Source organism: Salvelinus fontinalis, unplaced genomic scaffold (genome assembly GCF_029448725.1).
Source record: "Salvelinus fontinalis isolate EN_2023a unplaced genomic scaffold, ASM2944872v1 scaffold_0033, whole genome shotgun sequence".
In the NCBI taxonomy this organism is placed as follows: Eukaryota; Metazoa; Chordata; class Actinopteri; order Salmoniformes; family Salmonidae; genus Salvelinus; species Salvelinus fontinalis.
The window spans coordinates 634,229-656,044 of NW_026600242.1; the positions used below are offsets into that span (position 1 = coordinate 634,229).

The 21,816-nt window shown below is 46.7% G+C and overlaps 2 protein-coding genes across 2 annotated transcripts in view; both read right to left on the reverse strand.

Moving 5' to 3' along the window:
* Positions 1-10,907, reverse strand: part of LOC129842329 (nuclear pore membrane glycoprotein 210-like) — a 148,949-nt gene extending 138,042 nt beyond the window's left edge. The window contains exons 1-13 of the mRNA XM_055910832.1: positions 10,433-10,907; positions 10,106-10,275; positions 9,883-10,014; positions 9,195-9,273; positions 7,400-7,550; positions 7,080-7,212; positions 6,295-6,438; positions 6,076-6,144; positions 5,836-5,942; positions 4,959-5,099; positions 4,736-4,873; positions 4,358-4,513; positions 3,767-3,995 (exon numbers count right to left, since the gene is read on the reverse strand). Of these exons, the coding sequence (XP_055766807.1) occupies positions 3,767-3,995; positions 4,358-4,513; positions 4,736-4,873; positions 4,959-5,099; positions 5,836-5,942; positions 6,076-6,144; positions 6,295-6,438; positions 7,080-7,212; positions 7,400-7,550; positions 9,195-9,273; positions 9,883-10,014; positions 10,106-10,275; positions 10,433-10,599 (1,816 nt within the window). The 5' untranslated portion in view covers positions 10,600-10,907. The remainder of the gene's footprint in view (positions 1-3,766; positions 3,996-4,357; positions 4,514-4,735; positions 4,874-4,958; positions 5,100-5,835; positions 5,943-6,075; positions 6,145-6,294; positions 6,439-7,079; positions 7,213-7,399; positions 7,551-9,194; positions 9,274-9,882; positions 10,015-10,105; positions 10,276-10,432) is intronic.
* A 1,274-nt stretch (positions 10,908-12,181) lies between these two features.
* LOC129842330 (small conductance calcium-activated potassium channel protein 3-like) overlaps positions 12,182-21,816 on the reverse strand; it is a gene marked incomplete at its 5' end in the record, with an annotated part of 156,681 nt that continues 147,046 nt past the window's right edge. The window contains 3 exons of the mRNA XM_055910833.1: positions 12,182-14,402; positions 16,849-16,918; positions 17,539-17,666. Of these exons, the coding sequence (XP_055766808.1) occupies positions 14,028-14,402; positions 16,849-16,918; positions 17,539-17,666 (573 nt within the window). The remainder of the gene's footprint in view (positions 14,403-16,848; positions 16,919-17,538; positions 17,667-21,816) is intronic.

Sequence of the window (21,816 nt, forward strand, 5' to 3'; positions counted from 1 at the left end):
CCCTCTCCCTCTCCTCCAGCAGTCTGATCCTCTCCTCTAGTGCTCTGTTCTGCTCCTGCTTCTGCTCTTTCTCCTGTTGAAGTTGTCTCACCACAGTCCAGAGTGCAGATATGTCTCTCTCCACCTCCAGCACTCCGGGTCTGGTTAAAGGGGTGCTGTTGTGCTGGACTGTTGTCTGGGTCTGTGCTGACTGGAGTGTAATCACCTGCTGTTCCAGCTCCACCTGCCTTACCTCCAGCTGGGTGAATTTATCCTTCATTTCAATGAGGGAGAAGTACTCTGTGCTGGGAGGTTGACTGTCTGCTGAGGGTTGCTCGTCTGTGGGATTATATGATGAAGAGGTCTGGTCTGACCCACTTGGGGTGGGGGTATCTTTATCAAGGGAGAGCTTCTCCTGCTGGGCTAAATCTTTGATTAGGTGAAAGTCCAGCTGAAACTGTTTGGGGTTGCACTGTACCATTACTGTTCCAGACTTATAAAGATTTATGTTAGCTGACTCCTCGTCCTCGTTGTCAAGAATCCTGAGTTTCCACCCCTCGTTAACCCCCCCTCTCTTAACAGAGGGGTAGTGTGCTAATATAGCACTGTGCCATGCCAGGGGATGGTTTGTGTGGAAGATAAGGTTGCTGATGTTCCCATTTTTGTAATAGTCAGCAAAAAGTGTCTCTTGATTTTCCATAAGGAGCTTCATTTTGTGATCTTTTCTTGCCTTGTCATTCTTTACACTCACAGGGTACTGTATTTTAATTACCTCTGAACAACGGGAGGCAGCTTCTAAGGCCTCTCCATTTGGTTGGGGTAGACTATTCGACTCTCCTGCCATTGTTGGGCTAATGGGCTTTGACACCTCTCACTTGACACGTAAGTGCTAGTTGAAGTTGTATCAAGCTTGGCAGAATTATGTTACCATTCAGTCCTTATAAAGTAATGTCATGTATTTTTCTTCTTGGCTTTTGGAAATAGAATATAGTTTCAGACTAAACATTACTCACTCAGTTCCAGGTTGGGTGGTGTTTTCAGGTTTCTGTTGTTTTCCAGAGAATTTGCTGTATAGAATAATTAATCCTTGGTTGTTGTGAACTTTTCAGGTGATTCCGTAATTCCGTCCAAAATCAGGTTGTAGGTTTTGAGTTTTGATTTGAAGTGAAGGTTATGTAGTAGAGGGTAGCATCCTGTATGTGTTCCTGACAAAAAAATCCAAGTTTATCTAACTCTAAATCAATCTTTTTTAAAGAAAATGCTGAAAAATGCAGGAGCTCATCTGATCGTGACCTCTCTCTCTCTCTCTCTCTCTGTCTGACTCTCTCTCAGTCTGACTCTCTCTCAGTCTGACTCTCTCTCAGTCTGACTCTCTCTCAGTCTGACTCTCTCTCAGTCTGACTCTCTCTCAGTCTGACTCTCTCTCAGTCTGACTCTCTCTCTGTCTGACTCTCTCTCTGTCTGACTCTCTCTCTGTCTGACTCTCTCTCTGTCTGACTCTCTCTCTGTCTGACTCTCTCTCTGTCTGACTCTCTCTCTGTCTGACTCTCTCTCTGTCTGACTCTCTCTCTGTCTGACTCTCTCTCTGTCTGACTCTCTCTCTGTCTGACTCTCTCTCTGTCTGACTCTCTCTCTGTCTGACTCTCTCTCTGTCTGACTCTCTCTCTGTCTGACTCTCTCTCTGTCTGACTCTCTCTCAGTCTGACTCTCTCTCAGTCTGACTCTCTCTCAGTCTGACTCTCTCTGTCTGACTCTCTCTGTCTGACTCTCTCTGTCTGACTCTCTCTGTCTGACTCTCTCTGTCTGACTCTCTCTGTCTGACTCTCTCTGTCTGACTCTCTCTGTCTGACTCTCTCTGTCTGACTCTCTCTCTGTCTGACTCTCTCTCTGTCTGACTCTCTCTCTGTCTGACTCTCTCTCTGTCTGACTCTCTCTCTGTCTGACTCTCTCTCTGTCTGACTCTCTCTCTGTCTGACTCTCTCTCTGTCTGACTCTCTCTCTGTCTGACTCTCTCTCTGTCTGACTCTCTCTCTGTCTGACTCTCTCTCTGTCTGACTCTCTCTCTGTCTGACTCTCTCTCTGTCTGACTCTCTCTCTGTCTGACTCTCTCTCTGTCTGACTCTCTCTCTGTCTGACTCTCTCTCTGTCTGACTCTCTCTCTGTCTGACTCTCTCTCTGTCTGACTCTCTCTCTGTCTGACTCTCTCTCTGTCTGACTCTCTCTCTGTCTGACTCTCTCTCTGTCTGACTCTCTCTCTGTCTGACTCTCTCTCTGTCTGACTCTCTCTCTGTCTGACTCTCTCTCTGTCTGACTCTCTCTCTGTCTGACTCTCTCTCTGTCTGACTCTCTCTCTGTCTGACTCTCTCTCTGTCTGACTCTCTCTCTGTCTGACTCTCTCTCTGTCTGACTCTCTCTCTGTCTGACTCTCTCTCTGTCTGACTCTCTCTGTCTGACTCTCTCTGTCTGACTCTCTCTGTCTGACTCTCTCTGTCTGACTGTCTCTGTCTGACTGTCTCTCATTTCTGACTGTCTCTCATTTCTGACTGTCTCTCATTTCTGACTGTCTCTCATTTCTGACTCTCTCTCAGTCTGACTCTCTCTCAGTCTGACTCTCTCTCAGTCTGACTCTCTCAGTCTGACTCTCTCTCAGTCTGACTCTCTCTCAGTCTGACTCTCTCTCAGTCTGACTCTCTCTCAGTCTGACTCTCTCTCTGTCTGACTGTCTCTCTGTCTGACTGTCTCTCTGTCTGACTGTCTCTCTGTCTGACTGTCTCTCTGTCTGACTGTCTCTCTGTCTGACTGTCTCTCTGTCTGACTGTCTCTCTGTCTGTCTTGCGCTCTGTCTGTCTCACACTCTGTCTGTCTCACACTCTGTCTGTCTCACACTCTGTCTGTCTTGGTCTCTGTCTGTCTCGCTCTGTGTGTCTCTCTCTGTCTGTGTGTCTTTCTGTATGTGTCTCTGGCCTGCAGTGAATCAGGTGTCCACTCCTCCAGGTCCTATATTCAATAAGGAGAGAGAGGACCTGACCCACATCAGCACACCGTTAAGAGCACTGAGATTCCATCTCAATAATTAAAAGATACACACTAATCACAGGAAGAGTGATACTGATCAGCTAATATCCAGTAAAACAAATTGAACTTACAAATGACTTCTGTGTTTCTCCTCTGTGTGTTGTAAACTGTGTGTGTTTATAAGAGTGTGTGTGTTGTAAACTGTGTGTGTTTATAAGAGTGTGTGTGTTGTAAACTGTGTGTGTTTATAAGAGTGTGTGTGTTGTAAACTGTGTGTGTTTATAAGAGTGTGTGTGTTGTAAACTGTGTGTGTTTATAAGAGTGTGTGTGTTGTAAACTGTGTGTGTTTATAAGAGTGTGTGTGTTGTAACCTGTGTGTGTTAATAAGAGTGTGTTTGTTGTAAACTGTGTGTGTTTATAAGAGTGTGTGTGTTGTAAACTGTGTGTGTTTATAAGAGTGTGTGTGTTGTAAACTGTGTGTGTTTATAAGAGTGTGTTTGTTGTAAACTGTGTGTGTTTATAAGAGTGTGTGTGTTGTAAACTGTGTGTGTTTATAAGAGTGTGTGTGCATGCATGCGTGCTGGTGTGTGTGTGTGCATGTGACAGTGTGAGGGTGAGTGTGTGTGTAAGTGATTGACCCAATGAATGGAACCAGGGAGCTGGGGGAGTGAAGGGAGAGGTGGGGGGGGGGGGGGGGGGGGCTTATTTCTGCTTTCACAGCTTACCTTAGCTACGCACATAAAGAGCAGAGCCACACTGTGCGTGTGTGTACCTGGTAGAGGGGTGAATACCCCCCGTGGTGACGTGGTGACGTGGAGGTTGATGAGAGAGCAGTCTGTCACCTCCAGCAGGGACTGGGGGCCAGAGCTTCCCTGGGGAGGGTCCTGGTTCTCCTCCTCCTGGACCCCCCAGACAGCCAGGGGAAGGGTGATGGTCTCTCCCACCCTACAGTCACCTCTCTGGGCCAGGACATCCACAACAGCTGGCCTCAACACGTACACCTAGAGAGAGCGAAAGAGAGAGAGACAGAGAAAGAGAGAGAGGTAGAGAAAAAGAGAGAGAGTGAGAAAGAGAGAGATAGAGAAAGAGAGAGAGAGAAAGACAGAGAGAAAGACAGAGACAGAAAAAGAAAGAGAGAGAGAGAGAAAGAGAGAGCCAGCGAGAGAACGCGAGAGAGACAGATAGAGAAAGAGAGACAGAGAGATGAGGAGACGAGAGGGTGTTACTGTGAGATAAGAGTGTGTTATTCCCATCGGTTGGATAAACCTGTCCAATCCTCAGATCTACTCAAGTGTATTTGCCGTAGGTACAAGAAGATGATTTGCGCGCGCGCGTGTGTGTGTGTGTGTGTGTGGACACTCACCTGTCCAGTAGCGGTGTGTAGAGGGTTGCGTGCGTCTGATGCCCGAATATCCACTTGGCCCCGTCTCTTTCCCGCCATGACCTCCCCTTTTATTGTCACCACGGCAACATCACTGTCACTCACTGACCAGCTCACAGCACCACTGCCACCCTCTACCTGGACACACACACATAAAGACCATGTCATGAATACAGATAAACACACACTTAAACATATACAGACTTACAGTAGTCAAACACACCTGTCTCACTTTCTGTCACTCTCACACTCTCTCTCTCACACTCTCTCTCACACACACACACACACACACACACACACACACACACACACACACACACACACACACACACACACACACACACACACACACACACACACCTGGAAGTGGTGCTGATAAAGCTGTCCCTCAGGTTGCCAAGGAAACACAAGGAGGCGGGGTTGCAGGGTGAGGGGCTCATAGATCTCAACTTCTTGCTCTGCTCTGATTGGTGGTATCAGGGGCAACGCTCGGCCATCCTGGAGAGAGAGACAACCATGGTAATGATATTGTCATCACCCATGTCAAGGTGCCATGATGTTTGACAGAGGTGTGTGTGTGTACCTCAGTGAGCACAGTGAACAGTGCAGCTTGTATAGTAGTGTGCCCAGCCCCTCGTGTTTCCAGTACATGGTAGGAACTGTTAGAGGAAGTCTCCAGGACATAGAACAGCCAATCAGAGAAGTCCACGGTCATCACCACATTCTACCAGAGGGAGAGAGGGGTTAGAGAGGAGGGGGAGAGATAGGTTAGAGAGGGGTTAGAGAGGAGGGGGAGAGAGGGGTTAGAGAGGGGTTAGAGAGGAGGGGGAGAGAGGGGTTAGAGAGGAGGGGGAGAGAGGGGTTAGGGAGGAGGGGGAGAGAGAGAGGGGTTAGAGAGGAGGGGGAGAGATAGGTTAGAGAGGGGTTAGAGAGGAGGGGGAGAGAGGGGTTAGAGAGGAGGGGGAGAGAGGGGTTAGAGAGGAGGGGGAGAGAGGGGTTAGGGAGGAGGGGGAGAGAGAGAGGGGTTAGAGAGGAGGGGGAGAGATAGGTTAGAGAGGGGTTAGAGAGGAGGGGGAGAGAGGGGTTAGGGAGGAGGGGGAGAGAGAGAGGGGTTAGAGAGGAGGGGGAGGGAGAGAGGGGTTAGAGTGGAGGGGGAGGGAGAGAGGGGTTACAGAGGAGGGGGAGGGAGAGAGGGGTTAGAGAGGAGGGGGAGGGAGAGAGGGGTTAGAGAGGAGGGGGAGGGAGAGAGGGGTTAGAGTGGAGAGGGAGGGAGAGAGGGGTTAGAGAGGAGGGGGAGGGAGAGGGGTTAGAGAGGAGGGGGAGGGAGAGAGGGGTTAGGGAGGAGGGAGAGAGAGGGGTTAGAGAGGGGTTCAGTTAAGCCTCCTGTCCCTGACATAGAGTAGGCTTTAGACGTCTAGTGTAAGGGAGGGTAACTCTTATAGTTGTCATGGTAACATTACCTGTGCCAGGTGTGCTGTGTGACCCTCCTGGTCGTGAACTCGTACAGTCACCTGGTACTGACGACCACTCTCCAACACCCACCTGTCCTCCTCCTCCACACCTAGCGCTACACACACACACACACACACACACACACACACACACACACACACACACACACACACACACACACACACACACACACAGTCATGGCTTGCCATAGTACGACAATAGACATGTTGATAGCTGGGCTCACTCACTCAGGTAACTTGGCTCCACCACAAACACAGAACAGCGAGGCAGGTGGGAAGCAGAGTTTTCTGGTAGGCCTGGGTACAGGGAATGCTGAGGAAAACCACACCTGTAGGACTACACTACCCATAACCCCAGAAACCACACCTTACAGGACTACATCAATGCTAAACTACAGGAATAACTTTAAAGTGGTTAGGTAAGGTAGTCCCATGGTGGAAGGACACTGGGGTGTGTGACGGACAGCGTGGTGCGGCCTAGCCCTCGGGCGGTGACGGTCCCTGTGTCCTGGTCCACAGTGATGACATCATCATCGTTATTTGGGTCTCTCTCTACAGACAACTCATACTCTCCCTCGCCCAGCACCACCTCTATAGGAGACAAAGAGAACATTGCTGGTGCATCATCAGCTGCTCTACAGCTCTAATAAGTACAAGGAGAACTGAGGACTTGATGTTTTCTGTCTCCAATATATTTGTCTGAGCTTTGATGTTCCTTCAGTCTTCTTCCTCTGGATCTTAGAAAAACACAAAGGGACCCGAACTAGAAGACCCATAAAGCTCCCTAAAGGTTCTGTACAGATCTGACAGACTACACTACCGTCTACATTAGGGACTCACCTAAAGGCTCTGTACAGATCTGACAGACTACACTACTGTCTACATTAGGGACTCACCTAAAGGTTCTGTACAGATCTGACAGACTACACTACTGTCTACATTAGGGACTCACCTAAAGGCTCTGTACAGATCTGACAGACTACACTACTGTCTACATTAGGGACTCACCTAAAGGTTCTGTAAAGATCTGACAGACTACACTACTGTCTACATTAGGGACTCACCTAAAGGCTCTGTACAGATCTGACAGACTACACTACTGTCTACATTAGGGACTCACCTAAAGGCTCTGTAAAGATCTGACAGACTACACTACTGTCTACATTAGGGACTCACCTAAAGGCTCTGTACAGATCTGACAGACTACACTACTGTCTACATTAGGGACTCACCCGTTTCTGTGTCATGCACGCTTTTCCAGACTCTGAAGGAGAGGGTGGAGCCTAGCAGCAGGTAGGCGTCATGGGAGGGGCTAAGGTAGAGTCTGTCTGTCACGGTCAGGCTTACAGAGGCTGGTTCTACCCACTAAGTAACACACAGGGGACAGGTAAAAACCAGCACAAACTATTCTTACACATAAACTAATCCATCGATCTTCATCCATAATCTATCGCCCCATCCACTCATCCATCATTCCAGGTGCTTCATCAATGTATTTATCCTTCGGAAGCAAATGCATCAATCCCTTCATCCACTCCTCCATCCTCCTTACCTTGTAGTCTGGGTGCGAGAGGGAGGCCCTGACCCGTACCACCCCGCTACGGACCCCCTCCAGCAACACACTGTCCCCTTTCTGACCTGCTTCCTCCAGGGACAGGATGTGATGGGGCGGGGAGTAGCCCGCCTCTGAGAAACGCACAAACCTACACAACATACAGCATATACAGCGCATTCAGAAAGTATTCAGACCCCTTGACTTTTTCCACATTTTGTTACGTGACAGCCCTATTCTAAAATTGATTACATTGTTTTTCCCCTCATCAATCTACACACATCCAATAATGACAGAGCAAAAACAGGTTTTTAGAATTTTTTGGTAATTTATTACAAATAAAAATCTGAAATATCACATTTACATAAGTATTCAGACCCTTTTCTCAGTACTTTGTTGAAGCACCTTTGGCAGAGATTACAGCCGCGAGTCTTCTTGGGTATGACGCTGCAAGCTTGTCACACCTGTATTTGGGGAGTTTCTTCCATTCTTCTCTGCAGATCCTCTCAAGCTCTGTCAGGTTGGATGGGGAGTGTCGCTGCACAGCTATTTTCAGGTCTCTCCAGAGATGTTCGATTGGGTTCAAGTCTGGGCTCTGGCTGGGTCACTCAAAGACATTCAAAGACTTGTCCCAAAGGCACTCGTGCATTGTCTTGGCTGTGTGATTAGAGTCGTCCTGTTAGAAGGTGAACCTTCGCCCCAGTCTGAGGTCCTGAGCGCTCTGGAGCAGGTTTTCATCAAGTTCTCGCTGTACTTTGCTCCATTCATCTTTCCCACAATCTTGACTAGTCTCCCATTCCCTGCTGCTGAAAAACATCCACACAGCATGATGTGCCACCCCCATGCTTCACCGTAGGGATGGTGCCAGGTTTCCTCCAGACATGACACTTGGCATTGAGGCCAAACAGTTCAATCTTGGTTTCATCAGACCAGAGAATCTTGTTTCTCATGGTCTGAGAGTCCTTTAGGTGCCTTTTGGCAAATTCCAAGTGGCCTGTCATGTGCCTTTTACTGAAGAGTGGCTTCCGTCTGGCCACTCTACCATAAAGGCCTGATTGGTGGAGTGCTGCAGAGATTGTTGTCCTTCTGGAAGGTTTTCCCATCTCCACAGAGGAACAATGGAGCTCTGTCAGAGTGACCATCGGGTTCTTGGTCACCTTCTCCCCCGATTGCTGTTTGGCCGGGCGGCCAGCTCTAGGAAGTCTTGGTGGTTCCAAACTTCTTCCACTTAAGAATGATGGAGGCAACTGTATTCTTGGGAATATTCAATGCTATAGACATTTTTTGGTACCTTTCCCCAGATCTGTGCCTCGACACAATCCTGTCTAAGAGCTCTACGGACAATTCCTTTGACCTCATGGCTTGGTTTTTGCTCTGACATGCACTGTCAACTGTGGGACCTTATATCGACAGGTGTGTGCCTTTCCAAATCATGTCCAATCAATTGAATTTACCACAGGTGGACTCCAATCAAGTTGTAGAAACATCTCAAGGATGATCAATGGAAACAGGGTGTGAATGCTTATGTAAATAAGGTATTTATTTATTTTATTTTTATTCTAAAACCTGTTTTTGTTTTGACATTATGGGGTATTGTGTGTAGATTGATGAGGGAAATGTTTATTTAATCAATTTTAGAATAAGGGTGTAACGTAACAAAATGTGGAAAAAGTCAAGGGGTCTGAATACTTTCCGAATGTGCTGTACATAACGTTTTCAGTTGACTGTATGTTTCTTTCATCTTTCACCTTCCTTTGTCATTATTTCCCTCTTTCTCTATTCTTCTCTCTCTCACCTAACAATCTCTGCTGTCTCTGAGTCCTTTACTAGCCTCCACTCAAACTGTAGACCTGCCAGACTACTGAATGTGTTGCCTGAGAGAAGGAGAGAGAGATGATAATGACATCCTCAGGCAGAGAGACTCCTGGTGCCAGAAGGGAGCAGTAAACACACAGATCCAAGATCCAGGTTCTTTAGCACAACAGTCCGTCAGTCAGTCTGTCTGTCTGCAGGGACTAGCCTCAGGTTAGTTAGCCTTGAGTCTAACACCTGCTGTCTTTTTCCTCCAGTCTACCCTGGGCTATTGGATGGCTATACAATCTGAACACTGTGACCTGGATGAGTTTCTAAGCCAAGAGAATAAAGAGAAAAGGGAACTTCTGGGGCTGGATGTGGATAATAGACAAAAGGTGATAGACAGGTTCGTTTTGAACTAGGCCTGGCAGCCGAAAACTGTCGACAATAAACCAAAGTTTCCTTTTAACCCTTTGGATTTGAGTTTTTCCCTCTTTGAGCCTGTGGTACATTTGGATGTGTGGGGCATTTAAGCTCAGCTCTGGAAGGAACATCAGTGGGCCCATGCTCAGCGCTCATTCTTATGGAGGGATGAAAGGAGGAACAACCCCTTGTCTACATATTGACAGCCTTTAGCCCTCAGAGTTAAATGTGTAGGCTGGGGGATATGTCAATGACAAGGCGAGTACCTCCTGAGTCCAGTGCCATGACGGAGAGCACGAGGGGTGGGTCCTCGGTGAACAGTTGACGCGTCGTCGTGACAACCTGAATCTGCTTGATCTGGTCAACAATGACATCACAGCGCAGGGTATGGCCAGTCACTGAAAGATGATGAGGGCTGTTTAGTTACACCCTCCACACCCCTCCCTCTTTCCCTCTCTCCGTTCTGCTACACACACACACTCCCCTCACCAGAGTCCTGTCCCTGTATGATGCTGGCCCCTCGGTTAGTGTCCAGTGGAGCGGACAGAGTCCAGGCGGACACTAGGACCTGCTGGCTACAGGCTGATGGAGGGAGGATGGAGGGAGGGATGGAAGGAGAGAGGGGCCAAACAACGACTGCCTGGGGTCGGGAGGACACCCTGAAAACATCACACACAGATAACTACGTGGCGTTCTGTCCACACCCACTTGGCATTATGTCTAATATTTAAGTTGATACATCTGCTTTTTTAGCACCACGACATCAACTTGGCAATCTGAATAGAAACATTAATTTCATAATTCACTGCCACTCACCATTTATAGCATCCCTTCTCTGCTGTCAACGTGAAGTTGACATGATTATGATTTGATCTGGGCAAAAGTAACTTGGGAACATTCAGCCTTGTCGACTGACTCAAAGCAATAATAGTTACACAAAAAATCAATAGTTTACATAATACTTTAGAGTTTAAAACGGCCATTATTGTGAATACATTTTGAGGTCTCAACAATTGCGATCAAAACATTTAAACTGACGTTAGAGCAGTTTCGTTTTTTAAGCAACGTCGCATTGTTTACGTTGAACTGTTAACGCTGGCTAACGTTAACTAGCAAAGCTTAGAGGTTTCGATAGCCATTTGCTAGCTAACAACTAATAAAAAACGATATATATTCGTCAGTGACTTGTCATTTCTAAGTAAACGAATTAATGAGGGAAAAACAGCAACTAAAAAGCTATTAAACTAAACAATATTGCAAAATGTAGGTAGACAGCAACGCGTCACGATCATTGTTGATTTTTGAGCTCAACTGCCAAAAACAAAGAAGTGCGTTCATGACGAGCTAGTGACAGAAGAACAGTGACGTCATGTGTTTACAGTCTTGAACATTTCCCAACCAACTCTACTCTTCTTGGGGCCCAAAATAATTATTTGGACAGACAGGCTACATTTGTTTTATCTAACATTAAATTATTAAACTTTTTACATTGATATACAATACATGTTGTATCTCCAAGGAACAAATACAATTTCACACCATAACACGTCTTCAAACACTCGTTATGAAGCTGCAACTAGATTCTTTAAAGTGCCAATCTGCGATTAAAACAATAACAAAGCAGACGGCCCGCCTCTGTTTTGGTAAAAAGCTGAGGGATGGGCCTGAAGAAATGTAACTACTCTCAAATTCATAGACATAGCTTTGGATGCAAGAAGTGATCATCCATAATATCAACATGATCGTTTTAACCATCTTTTGAGGCTATACAGTGTTTGTTTACATTTACAATGTTTACAAACATTTTAGTCAAACAAGTTTATATTTTGGGTTCTGATGGGGTGTGACAGTTGAACTAAGCTCATGAGGAATTTATAAATTGGAGTAAACTAACGGACAACAACACTTAGGCTTCTACTTCCAGATTATACAAATAGAAATCAAAACTGGATGGTGTTCAGAGATAGATGGGAGGGGTTGAGTGGAGCTGAAGGATGAGACTAAAAACAAATAAAATATAACTATTGTAACATAAGCATTTGTAAGTTATATTCTTCAAGAATCAATGAGTATATCATTAATTTATGTCAATGGTATGTAACAAGTGCAGATTGCCATTTTAACAACAATGTGAGGTGTAAATTGGACTGGGGAAAGAAAACACTTGCATTTTAGCATGTAGGCCACATTGTGTTGCCAATAAAAGCAGGTATTCTAACATAGGAAAAGGAAAGGGAAAGGGGGATACCTAGTCAGTTGTACAACTGAATGCATTCAACTGAAATGTGTCTTCCACATTTAACCCACCCCTCTGAATCAGAGAGGTGCAGGGGGGCTGCCATAATTGGACATTCCACGTCTTTGATGCCCGAGGAACAGTGGGTTAACTGCCTTGCTCAGGGGCAGAGCGACAGATTTGAACCTTGTCAGGTCGGGATTTGATCAAGCAACCTTTCGAACAGGACAGGTTTCTACAGTCAGAGTAGTTTTTATGCTGCAGGTAAACTGTAATGATTCGAAAGAAGAAAGAACAGGCAAGACAAAATTCACCCAATAACTCAGTGATGTTATATAGATATATACTTTATTCATTATCTCTGATAAAATAAAATTACAAAATAATTTCACCCTCAAACGCACCTCCCTTGTCCATTATTTATTATTATTAAAGTTTATTATTAATACATTTATTATAATTGTCAGGACGAATGAGAAGAATACTATAGTATAATAATAGTAGATATTAGCTATAACCGTTAAATTGTAATGGTAGAAAAGACTGAGCAATACAAAGCTATGTAGATTTCAGTAACAGTATATTGTACAGTACAATATTCCAAGCGGGTGTAACTCAGTATTTCGGCCACAGAATGTCACTATAAGACAGTTTTCAAAATGGTCTCCGTAGAAATAGTATCTTATTCCATTACATCATAATAATTATTCTCTCAGATATATAGTCTCTCCCTCTATAGGGTTAAGTTTTGTAAGCAACCGTTTCTCTCTTGCCATGGCCTGTATCCTTTGTCTGGTTAATATTCCTTCATTTCCTGTCTATGGCAGTCCATCGAGCACAGTAAAAAGTGCAGTCCATAAAGCACTAGTACTAGTCCAAATCCAATGTTCCTTGAAAAACATTGTCAGGAAATCTGAAACTCCTCTTCCCATCTCCCCAGTGACATCCTCTTCTGCCTCTCTTTTGTAGTCCATTTGAGAGAGAGCACTTTGGTAGATTGTGTGTGTGTGTGTGTCCGCATGTGGGTGTGGTTCAGCGTGTATGTGTGTGGGTTTAGGCATATCTGTGCCCCTGTGCAAACTGTGTGCTTGTGGTTTGAAATGTACAGCATACATTCATTAAAACAGAGTTTTGTGAACGTGTGTGCATAAGGAAATATGGCAGCAGTGTTTCCTTGGACCGTGTCGATGCTCTCTGTGTCAAGTAATAAATGCCTGGCAGTATGTTCTTTTCAGTTGGACTTAGTGCATTGTCTGCTTGGCAGTGTATAGGCTATAGTATAGGCTGTACTATAGTGTTTTATAGTCTACTATAGAATGCTGCGCAATATTGTGTGCTATTTTGTGTGTGTGTGTGTGTGTGTGTTTGCTGTGTATTATGTTGTGGTGTGTTTACGTTGCCATGGTGTGTGTGTAGGTGTGTGTTAAAAGGTAGGCATACTACATGGAGAGTGTGTGTTGTGTGTGTTTGTGTGTGCGTGTGTGGTGTTTAGTATGTATTATGGTCGTTGATTAAATGGTTTGTTAAAGGGATGCTCGTTACCACACAAGTAGCAGTTAGATAGAAAATAGATCATAAGGACAAAAAGTCATAGTCAATAATTCCTGATTGAGGGAGGGGAGGGAAGAGGGCGAGAGATGGAGGGAGAGAATGAGATGAAGAGAAAGAGGGATAGAGAGGGACGAATGGAAAAAGAGAGGGAGACGTTTTTCTGTCATTAGATTGGACTCCATTAAAGACCTCTGTAATAGTCTTGGTTATCTGTTTCCCCCTTCATTCCCCTTTCCCCCCTCTCCGTTTTCATCCCCTTCTCTCTCTCCCAACCTCCCTCCACTTCCTTGCCTCTCCTATCCCTCACCTTCTCTACCTCCCATCCCACCCTCCCTCTCACAGCCTCTTATCTCTGATCCTTTCCCTCGCCCTCTCCCATTTACCCCACTCCTCTATTTTCCTCCCCTATCCCACCCCTCCTCCCTACTCCTTTCCTCAGCAGCTGGATGAGCTAGTGTTGGGCTTCTGGCTGCCCTCCCTTACCCATCCCCCCTCCCTCCTCCTCTCTGCAGCATCTGAAGGTGCTAGTATTGGGGCTGACCTCCTCATCCCGTATTCCTACTAGTCCTCTATCTCCTCCTCTACCCTCACCTCTTCTTTCCCCTTCCCATCCTCCTCCTCTCTTCAACAACTGGAGGTGCTAGTATTGGGACTAGTGCTGCCCTCTATGGTTCCTTCTGGGGGCTGCTGTGGCTCTGGGGCCAGGGTTGGGCTTGGGGTCAGGGCATGGGCAGGGGCCAGCTGAGCAACAGGGACCAGGGCTGTCCCTCCTCCACCTGCACCTCCCCCTCCCCATCCTCCTCCTCTGTAGTCCCTCTCTCGGAGCAGGTGGAGCAAGGTGGTGTGCTGGGCAGACAGCGTGGCAGACAGGTGGGCAGGCAGGGCACTGAAGCCGGCGGTCAGCTGTTCCACCCGCGTTTCCAGAGACAGCATCTGCCGCTCCAGGTCCTCACTGCGATCGTTCAGCTCCGACATCAGCTCGTACATCACACTTTGCATCTGTACACACACACACACACACACACACACACACACACACACACACACACACACACACACACACACACACACACACACAGAGGAAGAGAGGGAGATCATTTAGCAATGACATCAGCAGGGTTGGGGTCAATTTGAATTAAAGTCACTCAACTCAGGAAGTGATTTAAATGTTTTTATTTCAGTTTACTTCCTGAATTGACTGACTTCAATTAGAATTAACCCAATCACTGGAGAGATATGGAGGATTGAGAAAGAGAGCCATGAAAAAGAGAGAGAGAGAGAAGAGAAGAGGAGTGAGTGTGAGGAAGGGAACCCTCTGTGTGGGCGTTATCATCTGGGAATGGCTGAATAAGAAAGGAGAGAGAGAGTCAAGGCTGAATAAGAAAGGAGAGAGAGAGTCAAGGGCTGAATAAGAAAGGAGAGAGAGAGAGAGTCAAGGGCTGAATAAGAAAGGAGAGAGAGAGTCAAGGGCTGAATAAGAAAGGAGAGAGAGAGTCAAGGGCTGAATAAGAAAGGAGAGAGAGAGTCAAGGCTGAATAAGAAAGGAGAGAGAGAGAGAGAGAGAGAGTCAAGGGCTGAACAAGAATGGAGAGAGAGAGTCAAGGGCTGAATAAGAAAGGAGAGAGAGAGTCAATGCTGAATAAGAAAGGAGAGAGAGAGAGAGTCAAGGGCTGAACAAGAAAGGAGAGAGAGAGAGAGAGTCAAGGGCTGAATAAGAAAGGAGAGAGAGAGTCAAGGCTAAATAAGAAAGGAGAGAGAGAGTCAAGGCTGAATAAGAAAGGAGAGAGAGAGAGTCAAGGGCTGAATAAGAAAGGAGAGAGAGAGTCAAGGCTAAATAAGAAAGGAGAGAGAGAGAGAGAGTCAAGGGCTGAACAAGAAAGGAGAGAGAGAGAGAGTCAAGGGCTGAATAAGAAAGGAGAGAGAGAGTCAAGGGCTGAATAAGAAAGGAGAGAGAGAGAGTCAAGGCTGAATAAGAAAGGAGAGAGAGAGTCAAGGGCTGAATAAGAAAGGAGAGAGAGAGAGAGTCAAGGGCTGAATAAGAAAGGAGAGAGAGAGTCAAGGGCTGAATAAGAAAGGAGAGAGAGAGTCAAGGCTGAATAAGAAAGGAGAGAGAGAGAGAGTCAAGGATGAATAAGAAAGGAGAGAGAGAGAGAGTCAAGGCTGAATAAGAAAGGAGAGAGAGAGAGTCAAGGGCTGAATAAGAAAGGAGAGAGAGAGTCAAGGGCTGAATAAGAAAGGAGAGAGAATCAAGGCTGAATAAGAAAGGAGAGAGAGTCAAGGCTGAATAAGAAAGGAGAGAGAGAGAGAGTCAAGGCTAAATAAGAAAGGAGAGAGAGAGAGTCAAGGCTGAATAAGAAAGGAGAGAGAGAGTCAAGGCTGAATAAGAAAGGAGAGAGAGAGAGTTAAGGGCTGAATAAGAAAGGAGAGAGAGAGTCAAGGGCTGAATAAGAAAGGAGAGAGAGAGTCAAGGCTGAATAAGAAAGGAGAGAGAGAGAGAGTCAAGGGCTGAATAAGAAAGGAGAGAGAGTCAAGGCTGAATAAGAAAGGAGAGAGAGAGAGTGTCAAGGCTGAATAAGAAAGGAGAGAGTCAAGGCTGAATAAGAAAGGAGAGAGAGAGAGTCAAGGGCTGAATAAGAAAGGAGAGAGAGAGAGAGTACAGGTATTTAGAACATCCCTCCATCGCCCATCAGAACAGCGTAACCATGGTAAAGAGTGGCCGATTGAAAATATTTGTGGCAGAAGGCACTGATCCATAGAGACACACACACACATCACCTACACACTGAACCACCCTCTCTCTTTCTCTTTCTTTCTCTTTTTCTTTCTCTCACGCATTCACACCCACACATTACCAGAAAGACACCCCCTCCCTCTCTCCTCTCTTCTCTCGTTTTCTCTCTCTATCAACCCATTTTTAACACTTGTTCCGGTTGCTAGGAGATGCAAAGCCACTGAAACAGACGGGTCAGAATGGAAACAGCAGAATGCTGAGATATATTTGGGGGGAAAAGTTATGTGTGTGTCAGAGGGTATTGCATGTGGTGTGTTTGTGTGTGTGTGTTTGTATGTTTGTGTGTGTGTGTGTGTTTGTGTGCTTCTTAAATACCAGCCCCTCGTATATTGCTTGGACAGCTTTGGAAATAAGTGCAAGTTAGTAGCACTGATATTTGTCAGTCTCAGCCACGTACATAGACTAACAGTACATGGCCTTCAGATTGCAGGCCTGAGTACAGTAAGACTAAAGCAAAGTAACTAGCGAGCTACTGCTCCGTTTCAGCTGTTATGGGCAGCCTAGCTGTTTGGAGGAGGTGCTTTCTGTATCCGGAAGTGTCCATGTACACAAAGACACCAGTCAGTGGCAGAGGTAAACAATATCCTGTATGATTACAGATTTCAGCATTTGACATTGCTCTACGTGTGTGTGATGTGTGTGTGTGTGTGTCACCTTTGAGAGGTCCACCAGAGTGTTGGCCTGATCACTCAGTTTCCTCTGCTCCATCTTCACACTACGCAGTCTGCAAAAAAACACACACATACACTGTGACACACACTTACACACTGTGACACACACACATCAATGATGCATCCACAAAGAGTTAAGCCAGAGAACTGCTAGGTCACAGCCAGGTAACAGTGATTAGCCCAGCTAGGTTAGCAGCAGGTGTATAGCATCAGATTCTAGAATTAGACAGCATAGACCAGACCAGGAAGTACATACAGTAGAAGCCAACTGGTCCAACAGCTTCAGTTAGCACCATTCACTGGAGAGGAGTTCCATTCGGCTTTCAGAGCTGGTATAAACCCATCATTGTCTAATCTATTTTCATGTCAGTCTAGACAGGTGTCAGACTAGCTAGCCAACCTCTACAACTAATTAACACAAGTTAACCACTGTTTGCATGGTCAATGGCGTTTTTCATTCATCATGGATGAGCTAGTTAGAAATAGGTGAACACGTCTATCAGGATGTTTCTCATAATGATGCTGGGTCAGCCCTGTCAACCAATCACAATGCACTGTTTCCTGTCCTGGAACTAACCACAGAGACCTAGGCTAGACAATATGTCTGGGTTGTTAATACATGTAGGTGTATTGAGGACTGCGGGTCAGAGATGTGATGTGTGTGTGCTCTCACTGGTGGATGGCCTGCAGGAACTTCCTCTGGTGTTTGCGGACTCTGGAGTGGTCAATCTTCTTCTGTAGTTTGGTGTGTTTGTAGATGAGCCAAGTCTCCCTCAGAACGTTGGCCGCAGCATTTTTTATCTGCACGGAGAGAACACACACACACACAGTTACACTTTAGCAAGTCAGGCAGCAGATCTACCCGGCCTCTTCCCAGGCCCCATCTCTCTCCATCTTCCTCTCTCTCGTTCTCAGTCTCTATCTCTCTTCCTCTCCCTCCACACACAGACAATGTCTTCTTATTTCAACTCACTCCTCTATTTTTTTCTTCCCCCGGAGAGTACAACAGTCCCTACTCTCTCTGTCCCTCAACACACATTTGCTCACATACAGTCAGTCACACACTGTCCTTATGTAGAGTCAGCCTCCACAGACCAGTACTATTCATCCACACAGACCTGTCCTTAGGGAGAGTCAGCCTCCACAGCCCAATACTATTTATCCACACACACAGACCTGTCCTTAGGGAGAGTCAGCCTCCACAGACCAATACTATTCATCAACACAGACCTGTCCTTAGGGAGAGTCAGCCTCCACAGCCCAATACTATTTATCCACACACACAGACCTGTCCTTAGGGAGAGTCAGCCTCCACAGCCCAATACTTTTCTTCCACACACAGATCTGACCTTAGGGAGAGTCAGCCTCCACAGCCCAATACGATTCACACACACAGACCTGTCCTTAGGGAGAGTCGGCCTCCACAGACCAATACTATTCATCCATAAACACAGACCTGTCCTTAGGGAAAGTCAGCATCCACAGCCCAATACTATTCATCCACAAACAGACCTGTCCTTAGGGAGAGTCAGCCTCCACAGACCAATACTATTCATCCACACAGACCTGTCCTTAGGAAGAGTCAGCCTCCACAGCCCAATACTATTCATCCATACACACAGACCTGTCCTTAGGGAGAGTCAGCCTCCACATACCAATACTTTTGATCCACACACAGACCTGTCCTTAGGGAGAGTCAGACTCCACAGCCCAATACTATTCATCCACACAGACCTGTCCTTACGGAGAGTCAGCTTCCACAGCCCAATACTATTCATCCACACAGACCTGTCCTTAGGGAGAGTCAGCATCCACAGCCCAATACTATTCATCCACACAGACCTGTCCTTAGGGAGAGTCAGCCTCCACAGCCCAATACTTTTCATCAACACACAGACCTGTTCTTAGGGAGAGTCAGCCTCCACAGCCCAATACTATTCATCCACACAGACCTGTCCTTAGGGAGAGTCAGCCTCCACAGACCAATAGTTTTCATCAACACACAGATCTGTCCATAGAGAGAGTCAGCCTCCACAGCCCAATGTTATTCATCCACACAGACCTGTCCTTAGGGAGAGTCAGCCTCCACAGCCCAATACTATTCATTGACACAGACATGTCCTTATGGAGAGTCAGCCCCCACAGCCCAATACTATTCATCCACACAGACCTGTCCTTAGGGAGAGTCAGCCTCCACAGCCCAATACTATTCATCCACAAACAGACCTGTCCTTAGGGAGAGTCAGCCTCCACAGACCAATACTATTCATCCACACAGACCTGTCCTTAGGGAGAGTCAGCCTCCACAGCCCAATACTATTCATCCACACAGACCTGTCCTTAGGGAGAGTCAGCCTCCACAGACCAATACTATTCATCCACACAGACCTGTCCTTAGGGAGAGTCAGCCTCTACAGCCCAATACTATTCATCCACACACAGACTTGTCCTTAGGGAGAGTCAGCCTCCACAGCCCAATACTAGGCATCCAAACACACATACCTGTCCTTAGGGAGAGTCAGCCTCCACAGCCTAATACCACTCATCCACACACACACAGACCTGTCCTTAGGGAGAGTCAGCCTCCACAGCCCAATATTATTAATCAACACACACAGACCTGGCCTTAGGGAGAGTCAGCCTCCACAGCCAAAAACTATTCATCCACACAGAGATCTGTCCTTAGGGAGAGTCAAACTCCACAAACCAATACTATTCATCAACACACACTTACCTGTCCATAGGGAGAGTCAGCCTCCACAGCCCAATACTGTTTATCCACAGACACAGTACTGTCCGTAGGGAGAGTCAGACTCCACAGCCAAATACGATTCATCCACACAGACCTGTCCTTCGGGAGAGTCAGCCTCCACAGACCAATACTATTCATCAACACACAGACCTGTCCTTAGGGAGAGTCAGCCTCCAGAGACCAATACTATTCATCCACACAAACAGACCTGTCCATAGGGAGAGTCAGCCTCCACAGACAATTACTATTCATCCACACAGACCTGTCCTTAGGGAGAGTCAGCCTCCACAGCCCAATACTATTCATCTACACACAGAACAGTCCTTAGGGAGAGTCAGCCTCCACAGCCCAATACTATTCATCCAAAGAGATCTGTCCTTAGGGAGAGTCAGCCTCCACAGCCCAATACTATTCATACACACAGACCTGTCCTTAGGGAGAGTCAGCCTCCACAGCCCAATACTATTCATCAACACAGACCTGTCCTTAGGGAGAGTCAGCCTCCACAGACCAATACTATTCATCCACACAGACCTGTCCGTAGGGAGAGTCAGCCTCCACAGCCCAATACTATTCATACACACAGACCTGTCCTTAGAGAAAGTCAGCCTCCACAGCCCTATAGTTTTCATCAACACACAGACCTGTCCTTAGGGAGAGTCAGCCTCCACAGCCCAATACTATTCATCCACACACAGACCTGTCCTTAGGGAGAGTCATCCTCCACAGCCCAATACTATTCATACACACAGACCTGTCCTTAGGGAGAGTTAGCCTCCACAGCCCAATACTATTCATCCACACACAGACCTGTCCTTAGGGAGTCAGCCTCCACAGCCCAATACTATTCATCCACACACACAGACCTGTCCTTAGGAAGAGTCAGCCTCCATAGACCAATACTATTCATCCGCAAAGACCTGTCCATAGGGAGAGTCTGGCTCCACAGCCCAATACTATTCATCCACACAGACCTGTCCTTAGAGAGAGTCAACCTCCACAGCCCAAAACTACTCATCCACACAGACCTGTCCTTAGGAAGAGTCAGCCTCCAAAGCCCAAAACTACTCATCCACACAAAGACCTGTCCTTAAGGAGAGTCATCCTCCACAGCCCAATACTATTTATCAACACACAGACTTGTCCTTAGGGAGTCAGCCTCCACAGCCCAATACTATTCATCCACAAAGAGACCTGTCCTTAGGGAGTCAGCTTCCACAGCCCAATACTATTAATCCACACACACAGAGACCTGTCCTTAGGGAGAGTCAGCCTCCACAGCCCAATACTATTCATCAACACACAGACCTGTCCTTGGGGAAAGTCAGACTCCACAGACCAATGCTATTCATTCACACAGACCTGTCCTTAGAGAGAGTCAGCCTCCACAGCCCAGTACTATTCATCCACACACAGACCTGTCCTTAGGGAGAGTCAGCCTCCACATTCAAAAACTATTCATCCACACATTCCTGTCCTTAGGGAGAGTCAGACTCCACAGCCCAATACTATTCATTCACACAGACCTGTCCTTAGGGAGAGTCAGCCTCCACAGACAAATACTATTCATCCACACAGACCTGTCCTTAGGGAGAGTCAGCCTCCACAGACCAATACTTTTGATCCACACACAGATCTGTCCTTAGGGAGAGTCAGCCTCCACAGCCCAATACTATTCATACACACAGACCTGTCCTAAGGGAGAGTCCCCCTCTACAGCCCAATACTATTTATTCACACACAGACTTGTCCTTAGGAAGAGTCAGCCTCCACAGCCCCATACTATGCATCCACACACAGATCTGTCCTTAGGGAGAGTCAGCCTCCACAGCCCAATACTATGCATCCACACGCACAGACCTGTCCTTAGGGAGAGTCAGCCTCCACAGCCCAGTTCTATTCATCCACATATACCTGTCCTTAGGGAGAGTCAGCCTCCACAGCCCAATACTATTCATTCAAGCAGACCTGTCCTTAGGGAGAGTCAGCCTCCACAGACCAATATTATTCATCAACACACACAGACCTGTCCTTAGGGAGAGTCAGCCTCTACAGCCCAATACTATTTATCCACACACATACTTGTCCTTAGGGAGAGTCAGCCTCCACAGCCCAATACTATGCATCCACACGCACAGACCTGTACTTAGGGAGAGTCAGCCTCCACAGCCCAATACTATTCATCCACACAAACAGACC